The sequence below is a fragment of the Microcaecilia unicolor genome, chromosome 4 (assembly GCF_901765095.1).
Source record: "Microcaecilia unicolor chromosome 4, aMicUni1.1, whole genome shotgun sequence".
Taxonomy (NCBI): domain Eukaryota; kingdom Metazoa; phylum Chordata; class Amphibia; order Gymnophiona; family Siphonopidae; genus Microcaecilia; species Microcaecilia unicolor.
Genome location: NC_044034.1, coordinates 356,496,082 through 356,516,841, shown reverse-complemented (window position 1 = coordinate 356,516,841; position 20,760 = coordinate 356,496,082). Strand labels below are relative to the sequence as shown.

At 44.4% G+C, this 20,760-nt stretch overlaps 1 protein-coding gene across 3 annotated transcripts in view; it reads right to left on the bottom strand.

Moving 5' to 3' along the window:
• Positions 1 to 20,760, bottom strand: part of MAP3K15 (mitogen-activated protein kinase kinase kinase 15) — a 223,385-nt gene that overhangs the window by 133,986 nt on the left and 68,639 nt on the right. For 2 of the 3 annotated variants that reach the window (XM_030202273.1, XM_030202274.1), the window contains exon 3: positions 12,849 to 12,872. The exons of the other annotated variant lie outside the window; for it this stretch is intronic. In XM_030202273.1, the coding sequence (XP_030058133.1) occupies positions 12,849 to 12,872 (24 nt within the window). The remainder of the gene's footprint in view (positions 1 to 12,848; positions 12,873 to 20,760) is intronic. 3 annotated transcript variants of the gene reach the window in all.

Sequence of the window (20,760 nt, the reverse complement as noted above, 5' to 3'; positions counted from 1 at the left end):
CAGAGACGCAAGGACGTCACTGACGTCAACACAGCTGATTCCAAGGCAAGGGGAGGAGTAGGGTACTCCTCCTACTGCCTCGGAATCAGCTGTCACCCCCCCGCCGCGCTACGGCCCCCTCGAACCCCACCCCCTTCCGCGAACCTGTCGATCCCCCCCCCGGAACACCGAAAACCGCACCCCCCCCCCGCCGCTGTTGTGCACTACCTATGCTGACAGCCAAAGTGTTGTTCTGCCCTTCGGGTGGGTTCCTCAATCATCTTCTCAGAAAGTTTAACTCCGTGTGTCTGACATCAGACGCACGCAGAGGAACTTCCAGACAAGATGACTGAAGAACCTACGGGAAGGGAAGAACAAACCTTCGGCTGTAAGCACAGGTAGCACAACAACGGCGGCGGCGGGGGGGGCAGTTTTCGCCGGCACGGGGGGGAGGAATGACAGGTTCGCGGAAGGTGGGGTTCAAGGGGGCCGTAGCATTGGGGGGGGGGGAGGAATTGCCTGCCTAAGGCCCGTTTCCTTGCCTACAGAAACGGGCCTTTTTTACTAGTTATCAATAAACCTACAATTTCTCTTTTGTTTCAATCTTTAAGTCTCCAAAGCACACAGGAAAATAATGTTCACTTTCCCAGAGAAACGTCCGGGGTGCTTGTTCCTTATTCTACAAATAAGTTTTTAGACAATGAGAAAAATTAAATCTAATATACTCCCTTGCTCACTGAAAGCCGTCAGCTACTTATAAAACTCAACAGCATTCTTCAGAAGGAAAATCTGACCTAAGGGCAGGAGAAAGGCCAGGAACTCTGCACTTTAACTGCACGCCAGAGTGAGTCTGACTTGGGAACATAATGTCTCAGTACGCTCACACTGACTGCTCTCTGTGGGGCAGTAAAACAGTAATTCAGGATTCAAATCACTTAACTCTGAGGGAGTCAAATGAGCTAAACATAATCCATCTCCTCTTATCTCCCAACATTTCATTATTAATTATGGAAGCTGCCTCAGCAAAACCTTCCAGCCTTGCATTTCTGGACATGGTTTTTTTTTTTCAAAGACGTTTTGCCCCTGCCCTGCCCCTCGGACCTTGATCAGTGTTCGGTTTCATTCTTGGCTCAGGTTCTTACAGGCCAAGTCCCGGATGAACCCACTCTTATCCTTAATCAAGAACTGAGTTCAGGGTTCATTTAACCTCCCACTATCCTCAACCCCAGCTTTAATGAGCTTTTATAAGAACTTGCATTTCCAGGATGGAGGCAATTGAACAAGATAAACACATACATTGAAGCAGCTTCCGGCATCTATAATGTGATTTTATACATAATTCCCTCAGTCACGATTCCACCTTCCTGCTGTTAACCTGGTGGTTTCTGGCTGACTTAAGAAGGACAAACGACGAAACGAGGGGTACCTCAGTATCTCTTATTCCAATGCCGACGTTACAATTTACCCTCCCTGAGTTATCCTCAGCCCAATTAGCAGAACTGTCCGCTATTGCTGCCGTCCTGATGACTGATCAGGATTCTGATTTAACCATTATGAATTTTCCTCCCTCACTTCTCACATTCGCAAATGGAACCATGGGGGTTTCATTTCAGCCACTGGTGAACCTATATCCCATCACCATACATAGAAACATTACGGCAGATAAAGGCCACATGACTCATCCAGTCTCCCATCCTCTGTAACCCCTAATACTTCCTGTTCCTAAGCGATCCCACATGCTTATCCCATGCCTTTTTAAATTCTGGAACAGTCCTCGACTCCACCATCTCCACCGGGAGGCCATTCCATGCCTCCACCACCCTTTCTGTGAAATAATACTTCCTTAGGTTACTCCTAAGCCTATTCCCTCTTAACTTTTCATATACCCCCTCATTCCAGAGCTCTCCTTCATTTGAAAAAGGCTCTCTTCCTTTACATAAATGCCCTTGAGATATTTAAACGTTTCTATCATGTCTCCTCTCTCTTTCCTCTCTTCCAGCGTACACATGTTGAGGTTCATAAGCCTGTCCCTATAATTTTTGCATTCAAGACCGTTTACTAATTTCGTAGCCACCCTCTGGACCAACTCCATCCTGTTTATATCTTTCCGTAGGTGCAGTCTCCAGAACTGCACGCAGTACTCCAAATGAGGCCTCACCAGAGACTTATGCAACGGTACTATCACCTCCTTTTCCTGCTGGTCATGCCTCTCTTGATGCACCCAAGCATCCTTATGGCTTTGGCCGTCGCTTTTTCTACCTGTTTGAAAGCTTTAAGGTCGTCCGACACAATCACCCCCAAGTCCTGCTCTTCCTTCGCACACTGAAGCACTACACCCCCTATACTGTACCATACCCTCAGATTTTTGCAAACAAAGTGCATGACCCTGCATTTTTTGGGATTAAACCTTAGTTGCCAAATATCGGTCCATCCCTCTAGCTTCGCTAGGTCCTTCCTCATGTCATTCACACCCTCCAGAGTGTCCACCCTGCTGCAGAGTTTAGCATCATCCGCAAAGAGACAAACCTTACCAGACAGCCCTTCCGCAATATCGCTCATAAAGACGTTAAAAAGAGCCGGCCCTAGGACCGATCCCTGCGGTACTCCACTGACGACATCCTTTTCTTCAGAGCAAGGTCCATTTACCACCATCCTCTGTCTCCTACCATTCAACCAATTTTTTACCCAATCAATTACTCTAGGTCCCACACCGAGGGCACTCAATTTATTTATCAGTCGCCTGTGCAGAACTGTGTCAAAGGTTTTGCTGAAATCCAAGTATACCACATCAAGCGCCCCTTCCATATTTTGATCACCCAGTCAAAGAAGACAGTCAGATTCATCTGATATGACCTGCCACTAGTGAAGCCATGCTGCCTCGGGTCCCGCATTCCATGTAGTTCAAGAAATCTCACAATCCTCCTCTTTAGAAGCGTTTCCATTAGCTTACTCACTACCGAGGTCAGACTGAGAGGTCTGTAATTCCCAACCTCCTCCTTACTTCCACTCTTGTGCAAAGGAACAACATCCGCCCTTCTCCAGTCCACCGGGACCACTCCAGTTTCTAAGGAAGCACTAAAGAGGTCCATCAGCAGAGCTGACAGAACTTCTCCGAGTTCCTTAAGCACCCTCGGGTGTATCCCATCAGGCCCCATTGCTCTGTCTACTTTTAGTTTGGCAAGCTCCTCACGAACACAGTCCTCCGTAAACGGGTCTTGGTCTACCATACATCCAACCCCTTTAGCCTTTGTTTTCTGCAGCCCTACCCCCGGTCTTTCATTCGTGAACACAGAGCTAAAATAATCATTAAGCAGTTCAGCTTTATCCTTATCTTCCACATATTTCTCTCCCTCAGCTTTGAGCCTCACAATGCTATTATGGCACTTCCTCTTGTCACTTACATATCTGAAAAAGATCTTGTCCCCCAAGTTTACCATACTAGCTATCTTTTCCTCCAGCTTCTCTTCGCTTATTTAGGGATTCTCTCCTGTCTTCATCTTTCTGAGTCATCTTATAACGTGCAAAGGCTAGCCTCCTTTCCCTTATCTTTTCAGCTACTACATACAGGTACCAGAAAGGCCTTCTTTTCCTCTTACTTTTATGTAATTTTCTAACATAAAGGTTAGTTGCCTTTAATATAGCTTCTTTCAGTCTTGTCCATGGCTGTTCTACATCCTTCAGCTGTTCCTTGAGAAATTCCCCCATCTTGACAAAGTTAGTTCCTTTGAAATCCAGGACCTTCAATCACGAGTGAGCCCTCTCTTCTGTTTTAATATGGAACCATACCATACGATGATCACTAGATGCCAAATGGTCCGCCACCTTGACATCAGAAACGTACTCTCCATTCGTAAGCACCAGGTCCAGAACAGCTCCATCCCCCGTCGGTTCCGTCACCCACTGCCGGAACAATTCTTCCTGTAGGGAATCTAAGATCTCTTTGCTTCTAGATGACCCTGCAGCCAGGACATCCCAATCAACATCCAATATATTGAAGTCACCTATCAGTAGTACTTCCACTTTCCTAGCTATCTTGCGGATATCTTCAAGTAGGTCCCTGTCCATTTCCTCCGACTGAGAGGAAGGTCTGTACATCACTCCGATATAGATCCATTTTCCTTTCCCTCTTTCCAGTTTAACCCACAGCGCTTCTTCCATACCCCACATGTCCTGCAGTTCTGTCACTTGGATATCATTCTTAGCATATAATGCCACACCTCCAGCCTTTTTTCCTACTCTGTCCTTCCTGAATAGATTATAGCCAGGTAAAGCAACATCCCGGTCATGGTTCTCTGTGAACCACGTCTCCGTGACCGCCACTAAATCCAAGTCCGCTTCCATCATTGTAGCCTCAAGTTCTAGAAGTTTGTTTCCCATACTATGGGCATTGGTATACAAGGCTCTCCAGATTTTACTCTTTTTATTCCCTTCTTTATTTATTTATTTTTTGTTACATTTGTACCCCGCGCTTTCCCACTCATGGCAGGCTCAATGCGGCTTACATGGGGCGTTGGAGGGTTAAGTGACTTGCCCAGAGTCACAAGGAGCTGCCTGTGCCTGAAGTGGGAATTGAACTCAGTTCCTCAGGACCAAAGTCCACCACCCTAACCACTAGGCCACTCCTCCACTCCTTTAGAGACATTAGATGTCCTAACTTCCTTGGGGTTAATTATGGCTTTGTGGCCTTTTATACCCATACATGGGATCTTATTCTCTCTGTCTTAGCTGAAAGGAAACGTAAGTCTGTCAATACTGAAATATGCTGGATAAGAGCACACCAGCACATTACTGATTGGCAACAACAAGGTAATGCACTTGCTGACACCTTAGCAAAAGAAACCACTCAACCCCCCCCCCCCCCCCCCCCCGAAACTATCAAATTCTACCCGTAGCTCCTCAGATGATTCCAAACAACTTCTCAATGGTGACTCTATGCAGGAACTCATTATTTCACAGGGTCAAACTCCCCAATCTGAACTAAATTCATGGTCTAGATTGGAATGTTTTAAACTAAAAGGTGTTTGGATCCACCCAACAGGTAAAGTTTGCTGTCCTGTTTCTCATTTGTTACTATTAGCACACTTTTTCCACTCTGACAAACACGAATCACAAATTTGTAATATTCTACGAGGTTTCTTATGGTCATATCAATTTACCCCTATTGTTTCTTCTGTAAACTGGTTGACTGACAGGTGGCAGAGGGTGGTGGTAAATGGAATCCGCCTGAAGGAAAGGAAGGTGAGCAGTGGAGCTCCTCAGGGGTCGGTGCCAGGGGCGTATCTGTGTGGGGCCTCAGGGGCCCAGGCCCCCGCATTCCTCTCTCAGGCCCCCTCTACTTTGCCTGATTGAAAAAATTCAATTTGCTGCTGCTGCGCTGCTGCTGCTGCTTTAAACAACGTCTTTCATGTTCCAGGCAGCTTCAGCAACGCTAGCAGTTACCCTTGTGGCCCCCACACATCTCAGCTCCTGCCCTCAACGTCACAGTAACAGCGTTTACCTCCTGGAGCGATCCCATCCGCGGCGCGAAGAGCCCTGCCCCCTACAGCAGCACGATCAGAGTCGGAGACGCAAGCACGCACGCACGCATGCCTCGTGGTGCCTCACTGCTGCTCACCCGCCTGGCATCGCGCTTCTCACTTTTTCGCGCCTTCACTTCGCGCCAAAATCAGAGGAGGACGACGACGAGTGGAGCACGAGCACTGACGAGCCCACCACCACCAGGAAGTCACCATCCGCTGCTGAAAAGGAAGCCTCTCCCTTGCGGTGCACTGCAGGCAATTTGATACTGCCGGTGCCTGCCTGCCTGCTCTAATCTGCCTAACTGTTGAAGAAGCCTCTCCCTTGCGGTGTAGCCTCAGGCAATTTGATAGTGCCTGCCCTCCAGGCTCCACCACTGTGACTGCCTGCCTGCTGTCTACTCCAGTCCAGAGACTCCAGGTAAAAACAAAACAAAAAAAACGTTGGGGACAGGAGGTGATGCTGGGTTGTGGGGTTAGAATAGATGTTGGACTGTGGGGATGGTGGAGTAGGGAAGGACAGGAGGAGGTATGAGACAGACGGTGGGGTATACAGAAGTACCACGCTCGATTTTAAGGCAGGGGAGAAGCTGGGTTTTATATGAAGGGGTTGGGGGGTACGGAAGGGCAGGGGAGATGTTTGGCTATAGGCATTGGAGCCGACTCTGTGGGTGCTGTGGGTGCTTGAGCACCCCCAATATTGGAAAAAAATCCTTGTGTGTGTCCAGGGAGGGATTATTTCCATTGGGCTTAGCACCCCCAATACTTTTGAAAAGTTGGCTCCTATGACTATAGGACATTTTCTGTATGTTCCTGCTATCTTCTTTTGTTTAATTATGGAATGTGTGTGCCTGTTCAGGGCTATGAAGTAGGCAACCTCTGCTGTTGGGTGCTCTATTTACGGACCGGGTAAAAGTCAGATCTCCTGGATCTGCTTGATCCAGTCTATAACACTTTAAAGCTGGAGGATCTGGCTTTTTCCCAATTCTCTGCTCTGCCATATTCTTGGATCCTCTGCTGTCATGGTCTGCTTTGCACTGGCTTTTCCTGCTCAGGAACATAAGCATTTTGTATTCTTCACATTAAAGTTGGATCCAGAGGTCTCCAGGGATGTAGCGGACTGGGTAAAAGCCTGATTTAAGGTGTTATAGACTGTATCTGATGGATCTAGGGTATCTAGATTTTATCTATATTCCTATATTTATGTTTAATTGGTGTTAGTCCCAAGGGGGGGGATTAATAATGATCAGCACTGTTGTGTTCTGTGTCCGTCCCCTGATTTACTCAAATTCAGATTGATAGACCTGGTTGGGCAAAAGGTGCTTTATTTTTGTTACAGGTGTAAATGTTTGGAATATTAGCGTATAGATGTGTACGTGTCTAGTTACATGCGTATGAACACTAGAATATTGTCTAACTGCTATTTGGCAAATACCCCCTTAACTTACATGGTATGTCTTTGAGAAATATATTTAAACTCTGTTGCTGGAGATGCTGTGTCCGACAAATTTATTTTTTTTTTACATTTCATGCGTATTCAGATAATTAATTTGTGTGTTTAATTTTGGGTAGTAAGTGATCTTGCATTTTGCTCCATACAGTTGATAATGCCTTTTTATTTTATTTCTTCTGTGCTGTATTGCTTATAGAGAATGTGATTTCTTAGTGTTTCCTATTCTAATTGTTGCTCCTTAATTGGTGAGAGTTGGTCTGTATTCTGTGAGTGACCAAGGTGAGAGATTCTGCTGGTACATGGTTTTCGTGGGGATCTATAAGAGTCTGGACTTGTCTGGCTTTTCCACTGGGAAGCTTATTGCTGTTCTGTGTTTTTACTGCTGCCTTTTGTGTGTTCAGAATTGTTGCTGTTAAGTTTGCTACATGGGCTCTGAAAAGCATCTTTGCAGGATTTAGTGTTTCTTCACAAAGTATATGGTATTGTTGGTTCTGTTATTGAGGTGCTGCCAGAATTTCTGGTGGATGCTGGGTAGAGGAAGCACCGACAGGATCAAAACTGCTGCTTTTTGCATGTTACTCTTATTGCCCATGGTGTCATTATATTATGATTCCACTACCCACTTTTTAGGAAATAGGATCTTCTGTGTTTATCACAAAACTTACAGAAATTCATTATGATTTTAGCTTCCAAGAGAGAGAAAGTTCCTGACTGTTCCCAAGAAACAAAAGAATTTCCTGACAGTGTTCCTTAGTCTACCCCCATGGCAAAACAAAGTTCTTTGCTAACTTATTTCAAAAAAAGACCTCTAGAAGATCATGGCAAGGATGAAGATAGAAACAAAAAGCCACGGCTAGAAGAACACGACGAGGATGTTGATAGAAGTGAATCATTACCTGGTCCCTCTACCTCTACAAGTTCCACTTTATGCCCACAGATTAGTAGATCTGGTATAATGGAACCAAAAGAATTACCTTCTGATTTATCCGACATTAATGAACCACCTACACAGCCAAAGTTGCAGTCTTTCCCAGTTAGTATAATTGGTGACAAGTCCAGAAGTTTTTCCTCTCACTGGTATAAATTTCGCTGGTTAGAATACAGCATAAACCAAGATACAGTGTTCTGCAAAGTATGCAGACATTTTCCTGATACCAACACTGATGATGCTTTCATCAGAACTGGCTTTAAAGACTGGAAGCATATGACTCGTGGCTGCTCAAGACATGACTTAAGCATGGCACACTGTCTTGCCCTGAAAAAATTTGAAGACTACAGACAAAGTCACCTTCCAGGAGGTCGTGGAACTATTTTAAATCAGCTAAACCATGATGCCATGAGCCCTTCTGTTATAGAAAGAAATCGTGAACATATCAAAGTAGTGCTTGATATTGTGATGTTCTGTGCAAAGCAAGAAGTTCCACTACGTGGACACAGAGAGACCGATGATGCTTTAAATAAAGGAAACTTTTTGGAATTGTTTAAACTCCTCAGCAAGCACAACAACGAAATACAAAGTCGTCTTGAAAAACTCCCTAAGAATGCAACTCTGATGAGCCCAGGTATTCAGAATGAACTGTTGGAATCGGCCACTGTACTACTGATTCGCAAAATCAAATCTGAAATACATGAAATCAGTAATACATACTATGCAATTCTGGGTGATGAATGCAAAGATCTCTCCAAGCGTGAGCTTGTTGCAGTATGTGTCAGATACCTACACAAGGGGGTAATAAAGGAAAGGGCAGTTGGATTTGTTGACACTGCAGACATGACAGCAAATGGGATTTCAGATAAAATCATGAAAGTGCTTGAGGTTCTTGAGTTAGATCCTGAGTTATGTGTTGGCTTCAGCTTTGATGGAGCATCTGTAATGTCTGGAAACAAGGGAGGTGTTCATGTGATTTTGAAACGCACATTTCGGCGGGCTGTTTATGTGCACTGTAATTCTCATCGCCTCAACCTGGTCCTCTGCACAGCATCCAAAGCATGTCCCTCTGTTACCACATTTTTTTGAAACTCTGAACTCCCTGCATGGTTTTATGACAGGAACACACAGGCATGCTCGTTTTCTGGAAGTACAGAAAGAACTGCATCCTGATAGACAATGCCTTGAACTTGAACGATCAGCAGACACAAGATGGAGCTCAAAATCTGGCTCTGTGAAAAAAGTACTGTTGCTTTATGATGTTATTCTTGAAGTGCTTGCTGAATTTTCAAATTCTGCTGGACAGACAAAACTAGAATCCCATTTTCTGCTACAACAAATGGAGACAAAGAAATTCGTATTTCTGTTAGTTACATTTGGGAAATTGTTTGACAGTAGTGATTTTGCCACTAAAGGTCTACAGAGCGCCACTGTGTCTGTTACAGTTTGCATTAGTCTGATAGAGTGTCTAAAAGAAACTTTTGTTCGGTTTAGGGAGAACACATCACACGACTTTGACAAAGTTCTTCAGTTAACAGATGAGCTCATGGAGAAGTATGATATTGAAAAGTGGGATATTTCTTCATCTCGAAAGGCAAAGCTACCTGCAAAGATTAGCGATACATTGGTTTTTTCAACGTTGGGTAAATCTTCTTGTGTGCAGAGCAATGAAGATTTGAGACATCTGTGGAATGAGATTATTGACTGTCAGATAACAGAATTGAAGAATCGTTTTCAAGATGATGCTTATGGAATGATGACTGCTTCTGCTGCCTGTATGCCAACATCCGAGTCCTTTGGCCAAAGAGAGAATCTACAGTCCCCAAGCACTTTGTTTAGCATCACCATAGAAGAAGCAGAATTTTCAGTGTTTGTTCAACATCTAAAACGCAAGGTAGCAGAAGGTGTAAATTATCCTTCATTAATTGAAGTGCTAGACAACTGCAGTGTGGATATCTTCCCAAATGTCAATGCCCTATTAAGAGTACTTATCACTCTGCCAATGACAACCTGCACTGTGGAACGACTCTTTTCTGCTGTGAACCGGATCAAAACAGCATCCAGAGCCTCAATGCTCACCAGCCGCCTCCATAATCTATCACTTTTATCTTTTGAGAGAGACCTATGTGATTCATTGGACTATGACAGCATTATTCATATATTCAACAGCAAAAGACGGACCCTCATTCTTTAGTGAGAATAGAAGATACAAGCCATCAATCAGTTTGTTACCCCACAATTTAACTTTTTATTTAAAGCTTCATTGGTCCTGCCCACCAGACAGTTTTGTAAGAGCAAGTTTATGGCCACAATTGTATATCTGAAGAACAAATGTTTATTAATAAATTTTCCTTACCACTTGGTTTATGGATAACAAATGACAAATGATAGAAAAAAATAAAAATTTGACCCCCAAGATACCTCAACTGCAGAATTTGTAAAACAAGAGAAAAAGCTCTTCAAAGAATTTGACCAGAAAGGAAAACTGACTGTTTCATTATAGCTGTGTTCCATATAGAGAGCTATTTCAGAAAAGAGTAAATTAAAACCTGACACTGGAATGGTTAAAGAGAAAAACATTTTGATATAAAGCTTAGACATTCATAATTGCAGCTACAGACAGAGATGTTTCATAGTCAGCATCAATGACAATAAAAAAACATGCAACAGACAAATGCAGATTTTGAGGCACTGAACCTAGGTGTGAAGAGCGGATGGATGCTTCCCTATGACAATCCTTTGCCTGCTCCTTCATAAGGAGATGGGGGTGGAAGGAACACTGTCAGGAACTACAGGGATTGAATGGATTGTCAGCCTCAGACAGAAAGGAGAGAAATCAGTAGAGCCAGAGGAATGGAAAAGAAGCCTCTTGAAAGGTATTTCCTTATTTTATTAAATCTTTATAAGGCATTTTTATTTGTTAAACAGAGTTGAAGGATATGCCACTGCAGTAATTATTTTGCAGGACACTATGATGTGTGTTTAGAGGTTGACCAGACTGAAGTCTACTATAATGGGATAATGCAACTTTGTTTAAAAATGTCAGTGTTTCCATGGTTTCTATAAATGTGTATGTGGTTTATATTGATGCAGGACTGACTGTGTGCTTAGTAACCCATCATCAAGAACACTGTAAAGCATTATTTAGCAGTATACCAAGCACTACTCAACCTGTATGCTTAGTGCCCCCCCATTTTAACTCTGGCCCCCTCAAAATGTCAGGTCTAGATACGCCCCTGGTCGGTGCTGGGGCCTATTCCGTTTAATATATTTGTGGGCGATATTGCTGAAGGGTTGGAAGGAAAGGTGTGCCTTTTTGCGGATGACATGAAAATAGCCAATAGAGTGGATACCCTGGAGGGAGTAGAAACGATGAGAAGGGATCTCCAAATGTTAGAAGAATGGTCGAGGGTCTGGCAGTTAAAATTTAATTTCTATATAGTACGTTCTCCACTGGGGTGTCTATATTGGTCAAGTTTTCGGTATTATAAACTAAATACTCAGTTTAGTTAAAATTTAATGCCAAAAAGTGTAGAGTGATGCACTTGGGGTGTGGAAACCCAAAAGAGAGATACCGGATAGGAGGGGAGAGATTAGTCAGCTCGACTCAGGAGAGAGACCTTGGGGTGTTGGCGTCGGAGGACCTGAAGGTGAAGAAAGAATGTGACGGCCGTGGCCAGAAGGATGCTAGGCTGCATAGAGAGGGGCATACCCAGCAGAAGAAAGGAGGCGTTGATGCCCCTCTACAAGTCATTGATGAGGCCCCACTCGGAGTATTGTGTTCAGTTTTGGAGGCCGTAACCTGCTAAAGATGTAAAAAGACTGGAAGCGGTGCAAAGAAAAGCTACGAAAATGGTATGGGATTTGAGTTGCAAACCATACGAGTAGAGACTTGCTGACCTGAACATGTATACCTTGGAGGAAAGGAGAAACAGGGGTGATATGATACAGACGTTCAAATATTTGAAAGGTAGTAATCCGCAAACGAACCTTTTATGGAGACAGGAAGGTGGTAGAACTAGAGGACATGAATTGAGGTTGAAGGGGGGCAGACTCAGGACTAATGTCAAGAAGAATTTTTTCACGGAGAGGGTGGTGGATACTTCCCGCAGGGGTGGTGGAGATGAAAACGGTAATGGAATTCAAAACATGCGTGGGATAAACACAAAGGAATCCTGTTTAGAAGGAATGGTTCCGTGGAATCTTAGCTGAGATTGGGTGGTGACGCCAGTAATTGGAAACAAAACGGGAGCTGGGCAGACTTCTACGGTCTACGCCCTGATTGTGACTGAATAGATAAGGGATGGGCTGGAGTGTAAATTTAAGGGGCTTCGATGTTAGCTTCAGAACTTAGTACAAGAACAGTACTGGGCAGACTTCTATGGTGCAGGACGTCAGACTCAGAAACCTGAAAGGAAGGAAGAAGACTTCAGCTGGTGGGGGATGGGGTCCCCGCCAGCCCAGTTAGGCGACGGCAAGCGAGCGGGCAGGCGAGCGGGCAGGGGGGGGGGTCGACAGTAGGGGGGTCGAGGGCCAAATCTACAGGGGCCCTGGCCCCCGTGGCCCCATAGCAGCGACACCCCTGGTGCAGTCAAACCGTAGCTAATTTTAATCGATCGGGACAGTATCCAGATTGCAAGCAAAAATTCACAATCTGGGTACAGCCACGTAAATACTGCCTCACTTGTTGCTCACTTAGGAAAAGGTACTCCATTTTTCATCTCTCTCACCATCAACACCTACCACACACACACACTGAAAAACTAGGAACAATCATCTCTACTTTGTTTTTAAAAAAATTTGCATATGGTCCTCAGGCAGAAAAGGTGAAACATTTCTCTGAGAAGATACAGGCAAAACAGAAAGTACAGTTTCACTTGTTTTACAGACACTGCTCGAGTGAGTGACTGGGAGACAGGTTTAGGGCCAACAGACAAATTTCACAAAACTCTCAAAATGGATTAAAACTTACTGTGTTCTTCTGCGATACCATGTCCTGTAAAAGAAAGACATAATGAAAACAGCATAAACCTTTTTCCTGGATAATTATGCACACGCTGGCGGGAATTCTACAAATAGTGCTAGATTCTACATATAGCGCCTGAAAATTCCACATGGGAAAAAAATGCCTAGCAGTGGTGTAGCTACGTGGGGCCTGGGGGGGCCTGGGCCCCTGTAGATTTAGCCCTGGATCCCCCCCCCTGCCGATGACCCTCTCGATCCCCCCCTCCCGCCGCCAACCTGCCGTCGCCTGCCTTTGCTGGACGTCAGAAACAGAAGGAAGCCTTTTGTGGGAAGAAGAGGACCTCGGTTGGCGGTTTACGGCGGGTTGGCGGTGGTGGTGGCGGTGGCGGCAATGGCGGGGGGGGTCGGCGACATCGGAGGGGGCTAAAATGTGCCCCCTCACCTCGGGCTCTGGACCCCCCTCCCGCCAAAGTCTGGCTACGCCCCTGATGCCTAGGCATATTCTGTAAAGTACGCCTACATTTTATAGAATACACCACAGTTTATAGAATACGCCCAGAGTCTATCCCTATGACTAAATTTAGTAGCGGCCAGTTATGCCAATTAAATCTTGGTGTAAATGTGGACACCTAAATTATGTGCAGATCGGGCGTATTCTATAACAATGTGCATTGATTTTAGAAACGCCCAAGGCCACACAGCCCTCTCAACTATGCAACTTAGAATTTAGGCGCATCACATTACAGAATACGCTTAAGACAGTTGTGCATATAAATTCTAATGATGGCAATTACTGTGAATAATTGCTTGTTAAGTGGCAATTATCAATGCTGATTGGCTTAACTAATTAAGCCTCGTGGTCCGCCGGCAACAGTGAAGTCGAGCAGTCACGACATGGTGCTTCACACTGCCTTCGCTTTCGCTTCTGTTTCAGCTGTGCCTCTGGTCCCGCCCTCATTTCCTGTTTGCGGAAGGGTGGGACCAGAGGCACAGCTGAAACAGAAGCGAAAGCGAAGGCAGTGTGAAGCACCATGCCGTGACCGCTCGACTTCACTGTTGCCAGCAGACCAGAAGGTAAAATTTTTAAAGAACAGCCGGCACTTACGAAGCAGAGGGTCAGCCGCACACGTCCTGCTTGCACTCGAGTCGGAGGCCACAGTGGGAGGCTCGGGGCGGTGGAACTCGTGCGGGCCGGTGGAACTCGGACAGGAGTGGAAGGACGGAGGGAGGTAGGGGGGCATGGAACTTGGGGCGGTGGAACTCAGAGGAGAGGGGGGCCATGGAAGTCGGACACGAGTGGAAGGAGGGAGGTAGGGGATCATGGAACTCGGAGGGGCGATTCTGTACTCACCTCCAGATGCTGGTGCTGGGTTCCCTTCCCTCTCACTTCCCATTGGGTCCGCCCTATGACATCATCCCCAGGGCGGACCAATGAGAACTGTGTTACGAACCCAGGCGTCCAGACGGAGGCGCAAATTATTATATAGGATATATATTTACAACTGAGTATCAGAGACAAATACTTTTACAATATCAAAGTTCTTACCCAAAGTTAAAAAAAAAAAAAAAACAGCAACACACTTCTACAAATTTGGGGGGAAGAATAACACCTTCTCCTCTCTGAAGACTCCCATGATAAATTATGGTCATCTTTAATCAAACCTTCGCCTGCTGCAAATTTTCTGCAATCAATGTTCTTTTTTTACCATAGAGTTGTTTGGACTCCGCATAAGCTGCATTCTGCAAATTTTTCTCCCTGAAATCTCTGCTGGCACTGCCGTCAATTACTGGGAACGTTAATTCACAAAATCTTTGAATGTACACAGATTCAGTCTTTCTGGGAAAATATTTGGAGTACCATATTAAGGGCTTTTTTTGAGGGGGTACCGAGTACCGGCACCTTTTCCATTGTCTGCTAAAATTGACCCATGAACCCCAAGTTTTAATGAAAGATCTCAGGTTCTACACATCAATTCTGCCTTGCCATAGATTCTGTGAGTAGTAGGAGGGGGCCTGGCTATTGTGGGGTGGGTCCCTCAGTGATCACCCCACCCCTAAAGGGTGGCTTGGCATTTGAGTACCGGCACCTTTTTCGCTAGAAAAAAAACCCACACTGACCATATGTAAAATATTTAACTCAGATATTTCTTTATCTTTGTCACTAATTATTTTTAAATCCTGTTCTCTGGAACATCAACTATATACCCTTCATAGCCGACTGTTTGATATTTTAGTTACAATAGCTCAGCAAATCATTCTAGCCAACTGGAAAAAAAATTCCTCCTTACTTAATGAACATTTCTTGAGGCAGTCTGTTTTGTTATATCGCAAGTTTGAACTGGCCTCGGCTAGTCTTCAAGGTTCAGTTCTTAAGAAAAATGCGACGTGGTCTCCAATCACTGTTTCTATGGACTCCCTTTGCAACACTGTTTGAAACTTAAGATTGCGTTTGGTATTTTGTTCAAAACTTCCAGGCACATTTTCCTTGTTCTATTATTAGCTTGGTTTTGCGATTTTTTTTCTTATTGTTGTCTTTAATACCTTGGAAATTAATAAACTCTCATGAAAAAAATAAAAATAAATAAAAGTTGGCACCTAAGTATTCTAGAGTATTAGGGACGTTTCCATGAGAGAGACAAGGGCAGGGAAGAGTCCCTAAAGGTTAGAGGAATGCGGAACACTATGAGCACAGCAGCAGGAAAAAAGGAATAGTGTAACCAAAGAGACACTTCCACAAAGAACACCAGGACGAAAACGTATACCCAAAATATTTGTCTGTATTCTAAAAGAGACTCGACACAGCACCGTGTTTCGGCCGCAGTGCCTGCCTCAGGAGTCTTGTAGTATAAAATGTGTTCAAAAGTAAATCAGAGAGTAACCATAGAGGTAATGTAGTCTTTAAAAAGATGGTAGGAACGCGCTCAACCGATGAGCTACAGCGACAAAAACGTTCTGCGGCAAAAAGTCAGAAAAAAAAGACATGGAAGGTCATGGACGTTATGACTATTTTCAGCACATGCTTTATAGATTAGATGCATTTGCGCGTCGGCATTTAAACCAGTCACAGACATGGCTTAAGTGGTTGCGCCTAAAGTTTGGCGCATATCTGCTGACGCGCTATTATTCTAGAACAAATTTGACACCCCGTTACAGAATTCTAGCTTAGCGTCCAGTTTTTTGGCACCTAACTTTAGGTGGCATTTCTAGAATTTCCCCCCATAGAGGTGAATTCTAGAAATGTCGTCTAAAACAATCAGCGTTGAAAACCCCCCACTTAAATGCTATTCTGTAAGTTGCGCCTAAAGTTAGGCGCAGTTTACAGAATAACGCTTAAGTCCTGGGGTCAGGCTTAAATGTAGGCACATCCATTTGCACCAATGAAAACTTGGTACACGTACCCACGCCTAAATTTAGGTGCAGAGCACCCTTATTCTATAATTGCATGTGTAACCAAAAAACACGCCCTCAATCTGCCCTAAACCACCCATGACCCTTCCATTTCTACGCCCCCTTTTTCAGTATGCATGTAAAATTTAGGCGCGGATCCCCGCATCTAAATTTATACACAAATACCAATTGAATCTAATTAGTGCCAATAATTGTTAAAAAGCCAATTATTTGGAGCTAATTAGCTCTTCATTTAAATTACATGCACTCGCCTCCACCTAACAAGTCGCCTCCACCTACCCTCCTCTCCTCCTTCCTGTACACATTAATTGATTTGATTACTTTATTTTTTGTCTATTAGATTGTAAGCTCTTTGAGCAGGGACTGTCTTTCTTCTATGTTTGTGCAGCGCTGCATACGCCTTGTAGCGCTATAGAAATGCTAAATAGTAGTAGTAGTAGTAGTAATGCCCAAATCTGGCGCATGCCCAAATCTGGCACACAATTTTTGGCAAATTTTATACAATTAGGGGGATAGTGTATAATACATCCCGCATCAAGATCTGAGACTTGCATAACAAACACCCTTGAAAACTGTACGCTGTGTACATATAGAAAAGAGACAGGTGATAGCTGTTTAGAACTGCTACAGGGCAGCTGGACTATTCATCAGGAAATATGTTTTACTGGAGCAAAAACATATCCTGCAATGTTGTAACATAGTAGATGATGGCAGGTAAAGGCCTGTACGGTCCATCCAGTCTGTCCAACAAGATAAACTTATAGTGTAAGGTATGATGTGATACTCCATACATATACTTGACCTTGATTGTCCTTGCCATTTCAGGGCACAGACCGAAGAAGTCTGCCCAGCACTGGCTTTGCTTCTCAATTACTGGGGTTGCCGTCTAATCACCAATAAGCTTCTTTGCTTCCATGCCTTCTATACAGGAACCCTTTGTATTTATCCCACACATTTTTTTAATTCCTTACCATTTTTATCTGCACCACCTCCCGCGGGAGGGCATTCCAGGTAGCTACTACTCTCTCTGTGAAAAAGTACTTCCTGACGTTATTCCTGAGGCCTCTTCCCCCCCCCCCCCCAAAAAAAAAAAAAAAAAATTCAATTCATGTCCTCTAGTTCTACCACCTTCCCATCTCTGGAAAAGGTCTGTTTGTAAATTAATGCCTTTAAATATTTGAATGTCTGTATCATATCATCCCTGTCTCTCCTTTCCTCCAGGGTATACATGCTCAGGTACTCAAGTTTCTTCTCATACGTCTTGTGATGCAAACCGCATACCATTTTGTCGCTTTTCCCTGAACCGCTTCAAGTCTTTTTATGGCCTTAGCAAGATACGGCCTCCAAAACTGAACACTAGACTCCAAGTGAGGCCTCACCAATGACTTGTACAGGCAGGGGCGGCCCGACCATTAGGCCACCTGAGGCGACATGCTTTAGGAGCGGCATCTCGGGGGGGGGGGGGTGGCGGCTTTGCGGCATTTTACCTAGTCATGGCGACTTTTCAAAGCCCGGCAGCGATTCCCATATGCTGCCCTGCCACCGCCGGCACCCGCCTCTTCCCTTTACTGCGGCCGCCTCTCTGAAGTAACTTCCTGTTTCGTTCAGGCAGCCGCAGTAAAGGGAAGTGGCGGGTGTCAGCAGTGGCAGGGCAGCATATGGCAATTTGCTGCCGCTGTCGGGCTTGGAAAGTCGCCGTGACCAGATACAATGCCGGAGGGGGGAGGCAGGCAAGCTCCACCTCAGGCATCATCTTGCCTTGGGCCAGCCCTGTGTACAGGGGCATCAACACCTCCTTTCTTCTGCTGATTATACTCCTCTCTATGCAGACTGGCATCCTTCTAGGTGGGACTACCACCTTGTCGCATTGTTTCATCGCCCTGGGTTTCTCAGACACCATCACCCCAAGGAACCTCTCGAAAGCTGTACTTATCAAACAGGAGGCTGCTCCATCTATCTGTATCTGGAAGAATAAGCTCCATAAATTGATAGAATGGGGATGTGAGGGAGCTAAAGCAACTCCGAAGTGGAAAAATAATGTTGCTTATGGTTTGGGATGACTGCATCCAATCGCTCCCTCCAAGAGCTAGAAATTTAGCACTCAGTTAAATGCAGATTTGAGCTACCATTGGGAAAGAGGGTGGATAAGGCACTGATGAAGGACCTTGAAGGCAAGCAGGTCCTGATTTGGGAGAGTGGAGATAGTGAGTATAGGAGAGGAGGAGAGAAGATGAGAAGAAGGAAGGTATGAGTTGAGTAATTTATGTTTGGAGGGGGCGTGTCAGGGGGGGTAGACAGTGGACATTTCTGCACTACGTTACCATGCGCTAACTGGATTACAGCGTGAGCCCTTACTGCCTACATAAGAGATGTCGGTAAATGCTCACAGAGTGATTTTTTTTAATGGCCGCACGCTAATGGCAATATTAGCACATGGGCTTTGATATACAAAATGGAATATTGACCATTTTATTGCTGTGGTAAGAATGGCCTTAGCCCACAGAAAACCCACATAAAGGTACACTAAGGCCAGTTTTTGCCGCAGCTTAGTAAAAAGACCCCTAAATATTTATGTTTAAACGATTTTTATTGAAAATACAACAAAATAAACATTGTCATACAGGGCTCTTCATATAGCGTACATCGAGTCTTGATACAATTATACAACGACTTATTTATCAACCTTCAGTGTTTGAACTTTATATTCCAACAAGATAATATTATTAATATTGTTAATAACCCCCATTTTAATGACTGAGCAGCCGTTCAACAGAGATCTAAATACATCCCCATATCTTACCCACAACTGAAATACTCCTGCATCATACACAATGATCTCCATTTATGATACTATCCTTACAGGGATGGGCTCGCAGAGTATCGCCCCTCATAAATTATAATCAATTAAAGAACATATTCCCAATATAACCAACTTAGAAGAACCCTGAGATAAAAGCCCTCTCCCCTCTCTCAGCCCCTAATCCACCCTTTGACTACCCCCCTCCCTCCCCCTCTCTGAACTCCCCTCCCGTCCCTCATTCTCCCCCCTCCCCCCCTCATTCCCCCCCTGAAGGAACGGTACCAAATCACCATAGGAAGTTCACCTTGCATTTAGAAGCAAGCTCCGACCTCTGGGATTTAGGATGTTTAAATAGGGACCCCAAATGGCCAAAAACGTAGTTCTCTTTCTTGTGAGTATCTAATCTCTCCAGCCTCCCAAGAGGCCAGTTGATGCACCTGGTTCCTCCAGTGCCAATATGCTGGAGGGTCTTTAACCGTCCAGTATTGTAAAATACATTTCCTTGCTAGTAAGCACATCTTACGAATCAATAATACTTCAAAACGATTCTATCCTCGAAAAGAATCAGGTAAATCTAATATTAATTGTTCAACTGTCTTCCGAACTTTAATACCCAATCTCCTTTCCCAAAAGCCCCAAACCTGAGTCCAGAACCCTTTTACTCGAGTGCAACTCCAAAACATATGTAGGAACGTACCTGGGCTCTCTCCACATTTAAGGCAATTTGGGCTTCGGCTCTCTCCCATGTGTGCTAAACCCCTAAATATTTAAACGAATAGCCCGCTGTCATATTCTAGTACCAACAGAATGCATGTTTTCTTTGAATTGTAAATCGCACTGAGCTCTTGGTTGTATGGCGAATGTGATTACTGTTTTACTTAATTTACTTGACTTCACTTTATATCTTGTAACTTATATGCTCCCAAATTCTATAAATGTGCACACAAATTTAATTGAGTAACCAGCCAATTAGCGCCAATAACCGGGTGCTAAAAATCAATTATTGGTGCTAATTGGCAACAATTTGAATTTATGTGTGCATCTTACCATCCACTAAGTACATAAGTACATAAGTATTGCCATACTGGGAAAGACCAAAGGTCCATCGAGCCCAGCATCCTGTTTCCAACAGTGGCCAATCCAGGTCACAAATACCCAGCAAGATCCCAAAAATGTAGAAAACATTTTATACTGCTTATCCCAGAAATAGTGGATTTTCCCCAAGTCCATTTAATAACGGTCTATGGACTTTTCCTTTAGGAAGCTGTCCAAACCTTTTTAAAACTCCGCTAAGCTAACCGCCTTTACCACATTCTCTGGCAATGAATTCCAGAGTTTAATTACACGTTGAGTGAAGAAAAAGTTTCTCCGATTCATTTTAAATTTACTGCCTTGTAGCTTCATCACATGCCCCCTAGTCCTAGTATTTTTGGAAAGCGTGAACAGACGTTTCACATCTACCCGTTCAATTCCACTCATTATTTTATAGACCTGTATCATATCTCCCCTCAGCCGCCTTTTCTCCAAGTTGAAGAGCCCTAGCTGCTTTAGCCTTTCCTCATAGGGAAGTCGTCCCATCCCCTTTATCATTTTCGTCGCCCTTGTCTGCATCTTTTCTAATTCCACTATATCTTTTTTGAGATGCGGCAACGAGAATTGAACACAATATTCGAGGTGCGGTTGCACCATGAAGCATCTGTTCTATACAGAT